Below are 18,382 nucleotides of genomic sequence, written 5' to 3' on the forward strand. Positions count from 1 at the left end.
GCCATTGAATCTACCTCAAACGTAGATCAACATTTCTTCGATTTTCCAGAAAAATACTATTTGAGTTTGAGGAAAATTGAGAGAGGTTTTACTTAGTCTATTGGTATACTTACTGAGTAAAATTTACGGCGATTTTCCTCATAGTCACATGTTTACTCAGTCTATGAGTACTGAGTTTTGAGTCCATCTCATCGGCCGTGTAGTGTAAAGGAGAAGTGCCAGATAAACAACTTAACGAGATTTTCTTCTCAGACCGAGTGAAAATAACAACTGGGGTGAGAGAGATTGTCGCATTTTTTTTTTTTGCTCCTCCATGCTTGCAGAACATGTCAGGCTATTATTTTATCGTTTGGCGATTGATTTTGCTCTTCGTTTTACTTTTTTTCTATATTCGTTGCATTTTCCTGCTACCATCCATGCTTTGTTCGATGTTGAAAGGGTATCTTTGCTTATGCACTTTTGTCGGAGCTGGAACAGCAGAAGACTTAATCCTGTCATTCTTTTAGGATATTGATTGGATTATGGACTCGTTCACTGTGCATGACGGTATCGTCCGAAAGGGAGGAAAACCGAGTGGGAATTGTGGGAAAACTAGCATTGTTGATAATGCTATTAAGGTTTGTTTGAAAGAGACTGTTACTGTCTACATTATTGACATTTTTGTGGTTAGAAGAAACAGAGCCGTGCTCAGGATTTTGTTTTAGATGGTCAGCTAGCACGGATTTTGCGTTTCACGCGGAATTTGCGGTTGGTGCGAATTTCGTACGTTTTTAATTTGTGGTGTGGCTATTGTGGAAAGCAACATTCAATTCATTGTTTATTTAAATAGTCATACTAACTAGTAAAAATTTGTCGTTCCGAATCCAATGCTATCAAATTTTTGAATATATTTTTCATGATTTTTATTTTTAGATTCTTATGTCAATCAAAAGATTTAATCTTGCTTACTCAGCTAATTTAGGAAAGTGAATTGGTTGCAGGAAAAATTCATAGGACTCCAAGTTTTATGAATAGTGGAATGTGTATGGAAGATTCATCCACCTTACTTTTCGAAGACTCCTAAAACTTTGTAAAATCCCGTGGTTACCGGAACTTTGAACGCGTGCAAACTTCAGTAACCTAAAGATATTTGTCTTTCTTAAGACTTCTTATTTATTTAATTATTGTTGTTTCGTCTTCGATTAAATCTTACAGACTACTCTACCTATTCTTAATTATATTTTTTGAAACATTCTTAGAAATAGTAAAATCGTAATGAACACCAATGTCGTTGACCGCTTTTAAGCAGGAATTCAGTGGATTGTTCTTACCATAGACGATTCTATGTTCCGGTACAACAATGAGGGGAGATCTCCTTAGTTGTCGCGGTGGTTCATAGAGAGGAGTTTCCTGGAGCGATGAAGGGCAATCGATGATTTTTTTTAACTAGATCGGTTATTTACTAGGCTCAGTCGTGTGTAACACTTTACGGATGCAAAAATCAGTAATGCTAGAATTTACATTTTAAACAGCAGTAGTTCTAGGTTAGTATTGGGTATCAATTACTTATGGCGTGCGCAATCGATGTTTCCGCCAAGTAGGTCGAAAATGAATAGTTGCTGAATCATGTTACGCCTTTCATTTAACGTTTCTAAGTAGAACAATGCAAAACAAGCGGTGTAGCCAGGTAAGTGCACGGGATCACGCCAAGGCAGATTACATAGTGTGAATCTGATGAACAGTTTCTGTATTCGTTCAACTTTTAAACAAGTGAGATCTGGATCGGAGCTCAGATGGGAGCAACATATTCTCCTCTAGCAGAACAGCGTCTTCTGGGCGTAGATATCCGTGAACTGCCAAGTGTACCGCCGAATGGAACCGAGAACAGCATATGTCTTCAAAGCAGAGATGCCAAATTTTTTTTTTCAGAAGTATGCGAAAAATGTCTGTATAATTTCAGAAATGTCTGTAAAATGTATAATGTATAATGCGAAATTTGAAATATCTATAAAAGTAATGTTCGAGAAAAAATTACCTGCTTTTAACGAATTGAACTTAATTGTAATTGGGAATGCATCAATTTACGCCGTATACGTTAAAAGCAATTAATAAAAAGATAAATTACGATTACACGACAAATGAGGTCAACTCAAAGTTGAGATTAGTTCACTCATATTCTTGAAAACGTAGTTAACTCATAGACTGAGTAAAACTTCCAGAGTTTTTACAGGAATTTGTTTTCTAATATGAGCAACATCTCGATGTACATATGAAATTAGTACACGGAAAAATGTTTTCATGTAGTTTCTATTGGGAATGCACATCATATGTTTTCCATTAATAAAAACATAAAATTCTTGTGATCATGAGTTCTATATGATAAATCACTTAAATTTCATTTGACACATAATGTTCATGTGATTTTGTGGTGCAACTCCCAATTATGATATCGCATGAAAGTTATGTGAAATTCCAATGATTTTTTTTCCATTGGATATGTGACTTATTCTTTGAGTGTGTACTTCAAAAATGAGTAAATTTTTCGTCGATTTTTGTTATATTCGAAAAAATTTATGAGGCTCAGAAAATTTTACTCATTCTACTAGTAAACTACGTTTTCTAGAGTTTGAGTAATTAAATCCTAAATTTGAGTCGATCTTATATGCCATGTAGTGTGGAAATCCGTTAGTTACTTAGTACTGGTTCTTTTGCACGCCAGCAGCGGGGGAACGAGCACATTTTAGTGAGAGATACAACTTTTCTCCACCTAAATATGGAGAAATCGACAATCAAAAGAGCAATTTTGAAGCTTATTAGCACGATTCTAAACACTTCGTGCGCAAAAAGTGTTGATGAATCAGGATCAGGGTTGCTGAAACGTAACATATTCATTACATTTTGCAAAATAATTACAGCACCTGCTTTTGTGATTGTTGCATGTTCAAACTCTGGAAGCAACGATATTTGTCCGGAGATTTGGCAACAGAATTGATGGCCAAACGTGACCAAACGCAAGACCAAACGATAGGTGCCACCCATTGGAAATATCGGAGAATTCCCATTCGTGACATATGCGTTTCCGTACTTCCTATAATGTGTGTAATGTGCTATACTATCACCTCAATGCCACAAAACATACAACAATGAAACTGGAACTTCACATTTGATGCAGCAGACAGGGAGTTCCAACTTCATGAGTGATGTCTCAACTGTGTACGAAATTTGTTCTCTAGAACACTTGAAGTGATAGGGCATTTCAGCCATCATCAGGCAATTTGTGGACTCTTCAAGGAATCATCATACATGATTTTTGAACATACGATTTGCGAACAGATTTATCAACCAACAATACCAAAGAGTGGATCAGCAAACATGTAATGACCTTATCTTATCGCAAATCAATTCCACCATCGAATAGGAGAGAATTTATGGCAAGGTGAGCTTCGATTGGCGAGAGAAGATCATTACAAGATTTGACAACAAAAGCTGATCCGGCTTTTTGAATAGTTGGTTGAGATTTCACGACGTTTTGACGGGTGTCATCGTTACCTGTCATGATACTTATAGAGATTTGACCCGATATACGAGATATGACCGATAAAATTCAATATTATTTGTTTTTAAAGATTTAAGCGAGATTATATTGGATGAATCCGATAAAATTGATTTCTCCGACTATTAATCAATAAATCAAACTTAAGAGTAATTTTTAGCAAATTTTGAATAAATCTTGGACTTTCATCCCCCTCGATTTCATTAACTTTTTCAGTGACAGAGTCAGCTCGTTAATATGGTAGATTTGAAAACGCGCGAATTTCTAATGCGTGTTGCAAAATACATCGCACGTGTCATTTGATTAAAGATGCCAAACAGTGTAACACAATAATTTTTTTTTCTTGACTACAAAAGTCTGTAAATATCTGTGAAAAAACTAAAAAGTCTGTAAATGTCTGTAACGAAAAAAATGTCCGTGAAAAAAATAAAAGTCTGTAAATTCACAGATATATCTGTAAATCTGGCATCTCTGCTTCGAAGTAACCAGCGCTACGTGATTGTTAAACCTTAACTGCGAGTCAATCGTAGCCCCTAGATCAGTGGTGCTCATGCCCATTTTTTCAATAGCTGAATCGTTGTTCGATGGACTTATTTTATGCTGCATTTTGCGTATTTCCCAAAAATTTTGGCCATACATTCGAAATGCAAAAAGAAATTCAAGCTGAGGTTGTTGCATCATAGAGATCCAAGCCCCACATGTGAAATTGAAAAATTGAAAAAGTAGACCGAGTCAACTTCGCGGAACAGTGTGTTGGCATAGCACAGCCACAGACAAACAGACATAACACTCGCAAGTGGTTCATCGAACAAGCATTTAACGGACAATTTAAAAGTATCGTAGTTGGTAGCACCGCCACCTGTGACGCGCATTGTCAATCACCTTACGTTTGACATTTACTCACTACTGCCATCTGTTCAACGTAGTGCCCACCACAGTGTACTCAACAGATGGCGGTAATGTTTTACCGACGAAGTTTTACAGTGAGAAATATTCTATGTATTATGTCTGTTTTTCTGTGGCACAGCCGAAAGCCTTGCTAATGCAGCATAGAAGTGAAATACCAACATGATTACGGCTACCGGATTTGTGTATTGGTACGATAGCAGCAGTTTTCCATATGCTGGGAAACGTCCTTTCAGACATTGAACGTGACCTCAGTAATTTAGGAAGTACTATGGAACTCTGTCTGGGCTTTTTGATGCATTAAGATTGGTCAAAGCTGTATGGACATCATGTGGCGTGAATCGCAGCGCGTGAAATTCCAATCATATTCATGTCGATCGTTGACACTAGAAGCGGGAAGGCGGGCTTGCCTTGCACTATAAACACCTTGAAAAATGTAGCGAACAAATTTGCTTTCTCTTCCGGGCGATGTGGCGGTTACGCCGTCTAGAACAACTGTGTTGGGTAGGCGATTTCACACCCTTTGCGACTTCACGAATTTCCAGAAATTCGATGCGCTTTGTCTTAGGTTTGACTATGTTCGTTGAACATGTTCTTCGCTGCTAGCGGCCAGCAGTTCGTTGAATTGAGGTTCGATTGAACGAAGAGTTCAGTTGTCCTTGGATTTAGAGATGAAAAACCGTCTGCGGGTCTTGCGGAGCTTGTTGCGGAGGTTATGCAGCCCTGTATTCTACCAGTGTTTGCACGCAGAGTAGCCGGAGAAAGGTCTTAGAAGAGGAACACACTCGTGGAAAATTGCTGTTTTGTAATGACGTCCACTGAAACACCGTTCTGAAACCAGGGACCAATTAACTGCTGTAAGTATGTGATCAAGGGCGGTTAGGTCACAGATCACAGATTAGGTTAAGATCAAATACTGCTGGAGCATCATGACGATCGGGCAGATTGAAGTGCGCATCGAGGTTCAAAATAGCTGTTTGGATGTCAACATCAAGCAGTGGAGATCAGAACCGTAGTTATGGATAGTGAATGCCAAATCAAACAGCTTTCCATTTGTGTTTACAAATGGGTTGACGTGAATCTTGCTCCATCGATTGATCGTTTGAAGACTGATACTCGTTCAAGTCCTCACCAAAATTCCAGAGTAAATAAGGGAGATTATAATCACCCAGCACCATGATGATATCATCACTCAAGGACATCTCTGAAATATTCTGTATAGCTCCGACTTGTGACTTGTAGAGCTCCGGACCTGATAAAGGGCGAACGTAGATTCCGGAGATGAACAATAAGCGGTTCTCCAAACTAATTCGGACAATGACCTGCTCGAGCTGGTAACAGTTTTCCAACGAAACCAAGGAGCAAGGGTGCACAGTTTTGACTGTTATGAGTGTACCACTTTCCCTGGATAATTGACTGGATGATTCATTGCGATCACAGCGGAATATTTGGTAGTCCGTTGAAAGTTCACCGTCGGATATGCCCAGTGGAAACCAAGTGTCTGTTAAGACCACTGCATCGTAGTCGCAGCTCAACAGTCTCAAATGAAGTTCTTGGGTGTTCGTACGTAAACCCCTAACATGTTGATAGTAGATAGAGAAAACTGAATCCGAGAGGTTCTCCATTTCACTGTCATCAACTCGTACCGAAGCAATCTCGGAGCATGCATGGGGCGGTCCAGCGTTCGGCTCGGCCAATGTAGGGATGACAGTACGTTCCAAAGTTTAGTTAACGCCACTGGAATGACGACCAGTTGTCGCGCTGAAATCGATGGGTGGATCAGACAAAATACTGCTTAGAATTGCATCGTATTAGCCTTGCACGACAGGTTGGAATACCCCTTCTCCATAACCACACACAGGGCCAGGACGACTGTCGGCCGATGACGGAGTGTGCTCGACTGTGGTGGAAGAATTGGGGAATCTGTAGCTTGAGTAGAACTTGCATAGTGTTCAGTTGAAGCAGCAATGGCACCCACGGCGAGATGTTGCCGAGAGCATCACCTTGGACGGCTTCTGTCCTACAATCGACCACAAGAGCGAGGTAACTTTGTCTTCGTGAGCACACATCATTAGTAGGCAGGATTGGGTCGGAGTTTGAGCGTTGCGTTGACGTAAATTTGACAGTTAGACAATAGATTTAGCTGACACGTTGCCGCAACGCGTCAGATCCGGATCTAATGTGGGTGACCCTTACATAATTTTTAGAACTTTGCGTTTTAAATCAACAAAAGTAAAAAAATATGCGATTTTTTTCTAATGTCCGTTTTTGCTCCATCTTCCAGATAAATGGATTCGTACTTCTCACCCTGTTTGAATGTTTTGTGAAGAAAAAAAAAACCTGAATGAATCCACCTTTGGTGAGATCTGACCCTTCTTACGAATAGAAACTGGCCACTGGGGATACTCGGATCATGTCTGGATGTGGTCAGTGTGTTCATGGTTACTCCAAATGACTTCAATTGGATTGGTTTTTGAATTCGCATGTTGATTTAATGTGCTACAAGATAAGTTTTATTCTATTCATGTCAGATTTAGTATCATGACCGTTAAATCTGGATAATGTTGCAGTCATATCTCCAGAACTAGTTGACCGAACCAAAACCATTAAATAGCGTTCCATGAGACTATGAAACCTTTCATTTGGTGGTTCTTGCGCCCAATTCGGTTCAGTGGTTGTCGAAACACTAGTCTTACAACATTTTTCTTGAATTAGTTCCTCTAATCTGTTTTTTGGATATTGGTCCGGCCATATCTTCGGAACTGGTTGACCGATTACACACCTATTCCAAAGCTTTCTATGGGACTAAAAAACATTTAATTTGATGGATGTTGCGTCCAATTCGGTTTGGTGGTTGTCGAGACGCATGTGTTCGATTTTTTTTTTCTAGGATTAGGTCCTCATATCCGTGTATTTCGGTTCTTGTTCCATCTATATCTCCAGAAACAGTTGACCGATTTCAATTATCGCGTCACATTTCAATAGGACCTATCTACATTGATCGATTCTCTTCATCGACTTTCTAGCATCTAATATGTCAAAGTAGACAGGAAACGTTTTTGTAGCCGAGTTATTTACGAAAGAGAGAGTCGATGAAGAGAACCGATTAGTCTGTTTGGAAAGTGATGCGAGAATTAGTTTTTTGGCTATCAAAGATTACGGAACTTCAATTAACATGTTTCTGCATCATGCAGATGATCATTGAACTTTTTTGGAGATTTTTCCCTGAATTTCTCAAATTTCCTAGCTTTTCTAAATGTATCTCAAGTTCTATGAACTTTCCTAAAATTTCCGGAGCTCCTTTTAGATTGCCATTATTTCCCTAACTACTAAACGAAATGATTAAAACATTTTATAGATTTACACTGAAGTTCTTCAATTGTTTTCAAATTTCATGTAATTTATCAGAACTAATTCTTTTAGAACTTTAAACTTCTCCGAGACTTTTCTGAGGCTTACGATGCATTTTTGAAGATATTAGAACTTTCTTAAAGTTCTCTAAGCTTTCCTAAAGTTGCCTAATCTTTCGTAAAGTGTTCTATACTTCCCAGAATTTCATAGAACTTTCTAGAAGTTCCCGCCTATTTCCTAAAGTTAATTGAAGACCGTTGATCTTCCCTGATGTTTTCGGAACCTCTTTGAAGCTTACTGGACGCCTTTCAAAATCTTTAAACTTCCAAACAAACAATTGAGTAGGCTATATGCTGAATAAATACATGCTTATTCAGATGTTCAGTTTGTTAATGTATAGCAGCTCAAATTGTCAGGTTCTAAGTCAATTCTCTCAATTTCCAAGAAGTTCTCGGAACCGCACTACCGTTCATACTGGCGACAACGCTCTGATGAGACAACGAAACCCCACCCGCAAGCTCCTCCCGTAATCCTATCCTTCGACAATGTACCCCTCTAACCTCGCGTAAGCCGCGAGTATTCTGCTCAACTCCTACTAGACATAGACATAAGTGAATTTTGTTAAAAACAATGAACAATGAACTATCGGCTCCGTAAAGCTAACGTGATTGAGCCTTGCAAATAAATGAACTAGATTAAAAAAAAATAAGTTTTCAAAACTTCCCTTATCACCCTGATGAGCCCACCATCTTCCAGGCATTTTCTAAACATTCCTAAAATTTTATGAATTTCACATGAACCATTGAAGCTTATTGATACCTATTTACAATTGTGAATGGAAGTGCTATACAGTTTTTCGACATTGCTTGAAATACTGCTTGATAAAAAAAATTAAAAAAAAACTACAAGGGACAGCCCTATGGGGTTGTACGCAATGGCAACGTAGGAGTACGTGGTCTTATATAATAAATCTTATTTGTTAACTGCAGCAGGAGCTTGTGTTTTGAGTAGGAATAGGAATTTGAGCGGGGTTCTCTCTGTTTATACTCTTACGCATGACGCGTTTGACATAGATGGCCCACAGCGACTCACGAAGAGCTACTGATTCCGATCAATAGCAGTGCGGCTTCTTTCTCCTTCTATGGATGCTCATGTGGGCTGCAGCTCGCTGCTTGCAGGCAGCCTTTTGTTGTGTACTGGAAAACACCACCACTCACCACGCGGTGATTGAATAAACACCGTTTGGTGAGACCGGAAGGAATTCAACTTTGACATCTGTGTTAGGGAAATTGCTTTTCGCAGGCAATCATTTCATCGTGCAATTTTCAAAAGTGACATTTTGAAAAATTATAAAATCTTAAATTAAACAGATGCGTAGAAATATTGCAGATCGATTGGTGATAAAATAATTGAAATTGGTCCAGGGACAGCTGAGTTATTAAAGTTCAAAATCTTTTATAATTTTGTTACCTGTCCCATTTTCGGTTTTCACAAAGTGTACCCCCATATAGAAATCACAGACGTAGTCCTACGTAAAAAAAAAACAATCTAAAGTATTCTGAACTTCTTTGGATTTCCCTTGAGATCTTGGAATTTCTTGAAAGTTCTCTGATCAACGCAGAAGTTATGAAGATTCCACAATTTTCCTAAAACTCTCGGAATTTTGCGTTGTCGGAAAATCTCTAAATTACTCAGAAAATCTATGAAAGTCACGTAATTTCATTGAAGTGAAGGGAATTGCCCTGAAGTTCTTTGATCTTTTCTGACGTTGTCAAAGTTTTCCTTAGGATCTGGAACAAAGTTTTCTAAACTTTTCTGATATTTTCTGGGCTTCCCTGAAAATTCCGGGACTTCTTCTTCTTCTTCTTCTTCTTCTTCTTCTTCTTATTCTTCTTCTTCTTCTTCTTCTTCTTCTTCTTCTTCTTCTTCATTGCATTTCAAGCTAATTGATTATCGCATACCTATTAGCTTATTGCGAGCTCTCAACTAAGTGTTCCAGATGCAATTCCCCAGTTATTAATTGAGAGCATTCAATGCTTGTACTATTTTTGCATTAGTACAATTGAGCAGCAAGTACAATCATACTTTAGTCTAACGGAAGTTGAGAAATTTTGCAACTGGAAAAATGTATAGACCGGACCGGGAATCGAACCCAGCTACCTCCAGCATGGTCTTGCTTTGTAGCTGCCCCTCTACCGACTGAGCTAAGTGAGGCCCCTAACTTCTTAAACGATATCTAAATATTTCTGAAAATCTTGGAACTGTCCTGATTTTTTTTTTAACCTGTACTTATCCTGGACTTTCCTAAAATTTTCGAATTATTCATGAAATTATTGGAACTGCCTCTTAGACCTCTGAGCTTCCCTGTAGATGTCTAAACCTAGCTTCCCTAAGCTTATTGGAACTTCGTTAATGATTTTACAAGTTTATTCAAGTCCCCTGGACATCTCCGTAATTTTTTTTTGGCTTCCTGGAAGTTCTCAGACCTTTCTAAAAGCTGGTGCAGTTTTCCTTATGCTAATTGAACCGTCTTGAAGTACTTGAAGCTTCCTAGAAGAGCCCGAAGCTGTTCCAGAAAAGTTTGTATCTAGTGTTTCGGCAGCCTGTTCAAGAAACTTCCCAGAAATTCTTGGAATTTCCTTTCAATTTTCGGAATTTCTGTTAACACTCCGAACACGAAGCCTAGGGTAAAATGTTTATCGGCAAAATGGCAATGTTTGAAAAATAATTACTTAGCATTTTATCTATAAAAAATTTGATTTTTGGAATTATGAAATCATTGGATGATGTAACGATATGTTGTACTTGTGAGTAACAAGAAAAGGGTGTAAAGTATGTGTTTGACTCATAAAACCTGTCAATTTCGCTTGCAGAGCGTCACAATCAGCGATCTTATGCTTCGTGAGCGTTCACTCAGAGTGAGTGCTCACGAATCGTACAATCTCTGATTGCAACGCACTGTAAGCAATATTGGCAGGTATTATGAGTCAAACACATACTTAACGATCTCTTCTTGTAACTAACAAGTACTAATTATCATTATAACATCTAATGATTTCATAATTCTGAAAAACATTTTTTTTATAGCAAGTGAGTGAAAGTAACCCTGGTTTCAAGTGATGCTAATAGATTTGAAATTTGTCAATAGCTGGCTGCGCTATGATGTTCCAAACATTGCAAGTTTGCGATCACACATTTTTCCGGAGGCATCATGTTCGAAGTGTTAAGTCCTTAAAGTTTCGTGAAGTAAATAAATGATCTGATTTTTTCCTGAAATTAATCAAACTGTACTAAAGTTATTGAACTTATCTGAAGTTCTCAAAATTTCCTTCAAATTCCCGCATTGTTCTGATATTCATGGAAATATACCAAAGTTCACGTAGCTTCACTAAAGATCTTAAAACTTCTCTGGAATTGAAGTCTTTTGTAAAGTTCCTGCAATTGTCCTTAAGTCCCCAACAAACATTGAAAGCTGAATAAGAGCTTGTTCATGCAAAATTGAGCTTCTTCAGCAATTTTTTAGCCTATTCAGCTTTTAATCAGTTCAAATCGTTTTTTGGGTCAATGGAACTCGCATGAGGGTATCTTATGTTCGGACAAGTTTTAGAATTTTGCCTAAAATCTATGAAACTGTCTCAATGCTCTCGGAACATACCCTTTAATGTATTTAAACTTCCCCGATGCTTTGGATGATCTTGAAATTCTTGGAACTACTGTGTAGTTTTTGGAACTTCCTTGGAGTTCTTATACATTTGTTTCTGATGTTCATGGAACTTTCATTAAGTTCTCCGAAGTGTTGCCAAGTTTTTTGGTCATTCTTTATGATCTATAAACATACCTGAAGCTTCCGTAAACATTTCCTGAAGCTATTGAAATTTCTGTAAAGTTTTTTTAAGCCGATAAATCCGTTTTGGAGTTCTCTGATCTTCGTCGTTTATACCCTTAAAGATCTTTTATGTTCCCGACTACTCCGGGCATTCTTGAAGTTTTTGGACATTATGTGAAAGTTTCGGAGCTTAAATATTTAGATTATATGTTAACATGTATTTTTTTTAGCAATCACCGTCAAAATAAATAATCAGTGTTCACGCGGCTGTTGACAGAAGTAGGCCACTCTAAATGTGTGTCACGCGCTCGTACACTGAACAAAAACATCTGCAATACTTCGACTGATTATTGTATTGCTCGAGCCCTTTAAAAATATGCTGTCGAATTTCGGACGATTTCCTGATGGTTGAATTCGTCATCAACTGATGAGCATCCATATGACTGTCCTCCAAATAAAGGATGATATTTATTTGAAAATTCAGAGTGTTCACTCGGCTGTCGACAGAAGCAGACCACTCTCAATGTGTGTCACGCGATCGTCTGTTTACTAGGTAGCAACCATTGTGTGATCTTCCTTATTGTTCTTCATCAGCAGTTCTTTTAGTCGATACGTCGTCGACATGAACAGCCATTCATCATGGATAACAAAAATTCCTTGTTGGTTGGTAGAGCAAACTTCCTCCACCACGAAATAGACAATTTACGGTTTCCACGCTTTACCAATGCTCGTACCACCTCTGATAGCGATGGCTATGCTTCCACCTTGTTTGTCTGCTCAGAGCAACAAATGACATTCGATAGATCATCGTTTTGAATTATTTGTGTTATGGGGCTGAGCCAATGCCAAATTAATTACAATTTAAGATGACTACCATTCTACAGAGAGCATTACGCATTCCAGCCCTATCCCTTTTCATAACAATGTTCATCCTGTATTCGAGAGGAAAATCATCTGATTTCAAAACAACGGTCATCCGGTTGCAGCTATCATTCGAAAAGTCGATTTCGATGTTTCGATTTGAATGGTCTGAGGTTTCATTCGAACAGAGGACGGTGGTTTGGTACAGTGTATGTTTACTCGGCAGCAACCATTGTGTGGTCTTCCTCATTGCTCTTCATCAGCAGTTCTTTCGGTCGATGCGTCGTCGACTTTGGAAAGGAACCGTTTCGTGATTAGTGTGTGAGTGCTGACCACGTTTTGCGTCCATTGCTGCAATGGAAGCGCTCTGCCCCCCGTTGGCGATACTGTCATACAATGAAACCACTTGAAGCGGCTCCCGTTGTGATGGAGCAGGTTTATTGGATAGCGGAAGATGAAGTATTTATTGTGTCGTACCTTTTGAATAGGTGATGTAGTTAATCATAAAACCTACAAATCAAATCTATCTTGGAACTGTCCTGAAAATTTTTTAAGTTGTACTTATCCTGGTCTTTCCTAAAATTTTCGGATTATTCATGAAATTATTGGAACTGCCTCTTAGACCTCTGAGCTTCCCTATAAATCTCTAAACCTAGCTTCCCTAAACTTATTGAAACTTATTTAATGATTTTACAAGTTTCTTCAAGTCCCCTGGACATCTCCGTAATTTTTTTGGCTTCCTGGAAGTTCTCAGACCTTGAAGACTTGAAGCTTCCTAGAAGAGCCCAAAGCTGCTCCAGAAAAGTGTTTCGGCAGCCTGTTCAAGAAACTTCCCTGAAATGCTTGGAATTTCCTTTCAATTTTCGGAATTTCTGTTAACACTCCGAACACGATGCCTCCGGTAAAATGTCTATCGGCTAATTGGCAATATTTGATAAATTATTACTCAGCATTTTATCAATAGGTTTTAAACCTTTTGATAGCGAATGCATTCTTAAAGTATGTAGTTTCAACCAGGGTTGCTTCCACTCACTTGCTATAAAAAAAAAATGTTTTTTTTTAATTATGAAATAATTAGATGATGTAACGATATGTTGTACTTGTGAGTAACAAGAAGAGGGTGTAAAGTATGTGTTTGACTCATAAAACCTATCAATTTCGCTTGCAGAGCGTCACAATCAGCGATCTTATGATTCGTGAGCGTTCACTCAGAGTGATTGCTCACGAATCATACAATCACTGATTGCGACGCACTGTAAGCAATATTGGCAGGTATTTTGAGTAAACACATACTTAACGATCTCTTCTTGTAACTAACAAGTACTAATTATCATTATAACATCTAATGATTTCATAATTCTGAAAAACATTTTTTTTAAAGCAAGTGAGTGAAAGTAACCCTGGGTTCAAGTGATGCCAATAGATTTGAAATTTGTCAATAACTGATCTGATGTTTTCCTGAAATTAATCAAACTGTACTGAAGTTCTTGAACTTATCTGAAGTTCTTGGAATTTCCCTAAAGTTCCCGCATTTTTTTCTGATATTCATGGAACTACACCAAAGTTCACGTAGCTTCCCTAAATATCTTAAAACTTCTCAGGAATTGGAGTCTTCTGTAAAATTCCTGCAATTGTCCTTAAGTCCCCAACAAACATTGAAAACTGAATAAGAGCTTGTTCATGCAAAATTGAGCTTGTAGTTTTTGGAACTTCCTCGGAGTTCTTATACATATGTTTCTGATGTTCATGGAACTTCCATTAAGTTCTCAGAAGTGTTACCAAGTTTTTTGGTCATTCTTTATGATCTATAAACATACCTGAAGCTTTCGTAAACATTTCCTGAAGCTATTAAAATTTCTGTAAAGTTTTTTTAAGCCAATTAATCCGTTTTAGAGCTCTCTGATCTTCGTCGTTTATGCCCTTAAAGATCTTTTAACTTCCTGACAACTCTAGGCATTCTTGAAGTTTTTGGAAATTCTGTGAAAGTTTCGGATCTTAAATATTTAGATTATATGTTAACATGTATTTACTGTAAATTTTTTTTAGCAACTTACATCAAAATAAACCATCAGTGTTTACTCGACTGTTGACAGAAGTAGGCCACTCTCAATGTGTGTCACGCGATCGTATGTTTACTCGGCAGCAACCATTGTGTGGTCCTCCTCATTGTTCTTCATCAGCAGTTCTTTTGGTCCATGTGTAGGCAACTTTGGAAAGGAACCGTTTCATGATAAGTGTGCGAGTGCTGACCACGTTTTGCGTCCATTGCTGCAATGGAAGCGCTCTGCCCCCCGTTGGCGATACTGTCATACAATCAAACCACTTAGAGCGGCTCCCGTTGTGATGGAGCAGGATAGCGGAAGATAAAGTGTTTATTGTGTCGTACCTTTTGAAAAGGTAGGGTTAACTACTCCATTTTCGGCCTATTAAGCTCAACCCGCACTTAGTCTTTCTTAATCGAGCGCAGTTTTGCACCAAACGAAATGTTATTATTACTAATGGCTTCCAAATTTTACCTTTCCGTATTTTCCGATTTGATAAAGAGAAACCAATCGTTGAGATATTGTCAAAAGCCAAACACTGCTTCTTGACGCCAAACTCGGCCTACGGATTCTAAACTCGGCCTAACGCATTGAAACGGCATGGAAACGCCAATGAATCCACTTCGGCCTATCGGATGGATAAAAAATTGATTCGATCGGAGCGCTTCTTTTGTTTTTGGGAATTAAGAATGCAATCCTTCATATCACGCGTTCTCTTTGACTTCGTTCGGTAGCTTATTAACTAAAGTATCCTACCAAAAGCATAATTGACTTGTAAACTCTGAAATCATGGATTTATTTGAAGTTTTCTGTTCGATAGGCCCAAAATGAGCGATTAGGCCGAAGTAGTTCTCTACCCTAATGTAGTTAATCATAAAACCTACAAAAGCTTCATACATCATTTTACGAAAGTCTGTTAATGAAAAAAGTTAGAGGCAAATGAATGTAAGTGAATGCACGAAATGAATGTAAATGATTTTCCATGCCTGACCATGAGTAATCACCATGACAGACCTGGTTCAAACCGCATTTTTCATACAAAATATATATATATATTTTTTTTTTGTATGGAAAAACGGTTCGAACAAAACGAGAATGCGGTTTCAATCACAAGTGACATTTACGTTCTACAATATTTTGAAAAATGTCAAAGACGTCATTTTGAAATAAGAAAATTATAAGGTCCATAATGGCCGAGTTTTAGCAAAAATGTGAATGATTGCCCACCGACAAACCGACATGACACTCAATTCTGACTTACGATTAAAATGTGCAGTGATCCGAACTGTCAAAACCAAAGGATTATTGATTAAAATTATTTGTCCAGAATAGATCAGACACGAACCAATTCATAACTTTTGCATGCGGGTTCATGGCTTAGCTAAATATTTCCCACGAACACTGAGCCAGATGTCAGTAGTGTGCTTTGGTCAGAAATTTCATTGTTTTTGCTATGGTCATTCATGTCGGTTTGTCGGTGGATTGCCCATAACAAACAATTATGCACCGTTTTATGCAAATCGGAGAAGGTCGTTTTTTTTTCGATTCGTCATTTGGCTTGGAACTGCTCTATATTAGGCAAAGCAGACTTTGCATCATGTGTGCGAATAGCATGAGGTCAACTTTGAGTATCTCTGCTGATATGCTGATGTCATGCTCTGAATAGCTGGTTCTATCTCCAACAGTTGACTCGAGTGATACGCCACACCATTGCCGAGGTGTTGATAGCTGCTTGGTGGTCAAAACTTGAAGAAGTTGTTTGAAGTGCTCAAACTAACGTTTTAGCTGGTAAGCAACTGTCCAGTCTTTTTTTTTTTTTCTTTTACTGGCATCCTTGGGTTCATGCTTCCTCCACTCTAGCGTCAACAAATTAGGTTTAGCTTTCATCAGTGTTGGAAAAGTTCGCGATATTTCACGAAGTTCACCAAGGGAAAAGTTCGCGAGTCATAGTGAGTTTTCGCGAACTTTTCCATCACTGGCTTTCATTGACTCGCGCTTCTTGGTGCTTACATTACACCGATGCTACCCCGCAAAAAACGAAAACAACATAAATGAACTGATACACGTAAAACAAATGTCTCTTACATCCAATGAAAGGTTGGATTTATTACATCCTCTGCACAAGTTTCAATGTTTTTGTAATGACATACAAGCAAGTTTTTTTTTTCCAGAATGCATAATTTTGTATAAAACCTTCTCGAGATGATTTTCTAGACGCAATGCATTTGGGGAAACAAACTGTGTTCGAAAAATAAGCTAATAGAAACTGCTCATGTCGGGAAACATTACTAATTCTGCACACTTCTGTTATAGAATCTTACATTTTCCCCGGTTGGGTGTACTGAATTCATCTGACCCGTGAAAATCGACACTTTGTTTCCATTAAAATTTACACATTGCACCCCAAATTAAAGCAACTCATTCATGAGACCTATGTTAAAATCCCAAGAATTTTCCACTGAATAATAAACATTTCCTACTGACCCAGTTTACAACGTCCCACAAAAAAATAAATCAAACCAACCTGAACGCGAAACAATACACCCCCAACAGAAACTGGCAAGCCATTTTACCTTACAGCAAGTTAAATAAACTCAACCGGTTCTACAAATTCCGGTCCTGTCACGATAGCCGACTGTCACCTTGTACACCGGACCTTGTCCGGCAATGTACAGAAAGCGAACAAAAAAGTTCCGTTTTCGCCATTCCCCTTTCGGACATTTCCTTTTTTCCCACGTAGTTTTTCACACCGGGTACAGAGAGCCAAAGAAAAATTGACAATCGGCTGTCACTGCCACCCGTCTCCTCGCGCCAGGTACCGTTACGGTAGAAAAGGTCGATGTATCTAATGGATTGCCACCCCTTAGACTTCTCAACAGAAACGTTGACGGCGGAGGACAGTTTATCAACCACAATTGCCTTCTTGGTAAGCCCAGCTGACGAGGGGAGATTAGAAAGCCCTCCAGCTTAACCAGAACAACGTACTGCAGGATGAATTGAATTACTAAGCAAACTGAATCATCAAATTACTCTTAATCATATTTTCACATGCCGTACCCACCCTCTGCCAGAAAGTGGGATTAACATTTTCATTCAAATTCTTATAATTCAAGCACCTTCTCCTTAGCAACATGGGAAACATCTTTCCCACCCCCGCCGGGGGGTAATCTAATTACACTCTTACTCAACGTACCCTGCTGAGCGACCGGTTGGGGGAAAAGTGTTGACATGAATCTTCCATTCGATTTAATTAGTCGATGGTAGATGAAGAAAATGCATCGTCACACATACCCACCGAGCCATAGTCAGTTGTTGAACCCCTCGACTCGACGTAATGCCACCTTTCATCCTATACAATCTCTGCTTCAACTGACGCTGTGTGTGGCTCACTTTGACATGCATTTGCGTTGTTCTCTATTTCTTACTACATACCCACACACATACACACACTTATACAACAACCCCGAGTCTGAGATAGCGCCGACCCCCCGCACACCACGTGCCGTTCCCATTTGTGTCCCCCCTTGTAATGTGTGCTCAACCTTTCCAGGCGCTGTAGGCGGTGACGGCGGTGACGATGAGACCGACAAAGAGAAGGAGGAGGAGGCCGAGCGCGAACGCCAGGAGGCGATCAAAGAGGCCGAAGATCGACGAAAGGAGAAGCACCGCAAGATGGAGGAGGAGCGGGAGAAGATGCGACAGGAAATCCGAGACAAAGTGAGTACCGTGACTTGCGATTTTGTTACTGTTCTTGTTCTTGATACCTAACTTTTGATCACCAACTTTTCGGTTTCGGAAAGAAAAGGAGGCGGACGGGTTTATTTATTTTTTTCGTTTCGTGGATGACGGAAAGAGTCACATGCC

The 18,382-nt window shown here is 38.9% G+C and overlaps 1 protein-coding gene across 10 annotated transcripts in view; it reads left to right on the forward strand.

Annotated features, from left to right (window-relative positions):
* cpx (complexin) overlaps window positions 1-18,382 on the forward strand; it is a 1,092,625-nt gene that overhangs the window by 868,990 nt on the left and 205,253 nt on the right. For 8 of the 10 annotated variants that reach the window (XM_065227124.1, XM_065227123.1, XM_065227122.1 and 5 more), the window contains one exon: window positions 18,069-18,235. In XM_065227124.1, coding sequence (XP_065083196.1) covers window positions 18,069-18,235 — 167 coding nt within the window. The remainder of the gene's footprint in view (window positions 1-18,068; window positions 18,236-18,382) is intronic. The other 2 variants (XM_065227129.1, XM_065227132.1) reach the window with 1 other exon arrangement.

Source organism: Ochlerotatus camptorhynchus, unplaced genomic scaffold (assembly GCF_037179485.1).
Source record: "Ochlerotatus camptorhynchus isolate MF236.1 unplaced genomic scaffold, CSIRO-AGI_Acam_v1.1 ptg000266l, whole genome shotgun sequence".
In the NCBI taxonomy this organism is placed as follows: domain Eukaryota; kingdom Metazoa; phylum Arthropoda; class Insecta; order Diptera; family Culicidae; genus Ochlerotatus; species Ochlerotatus camptorhynchus.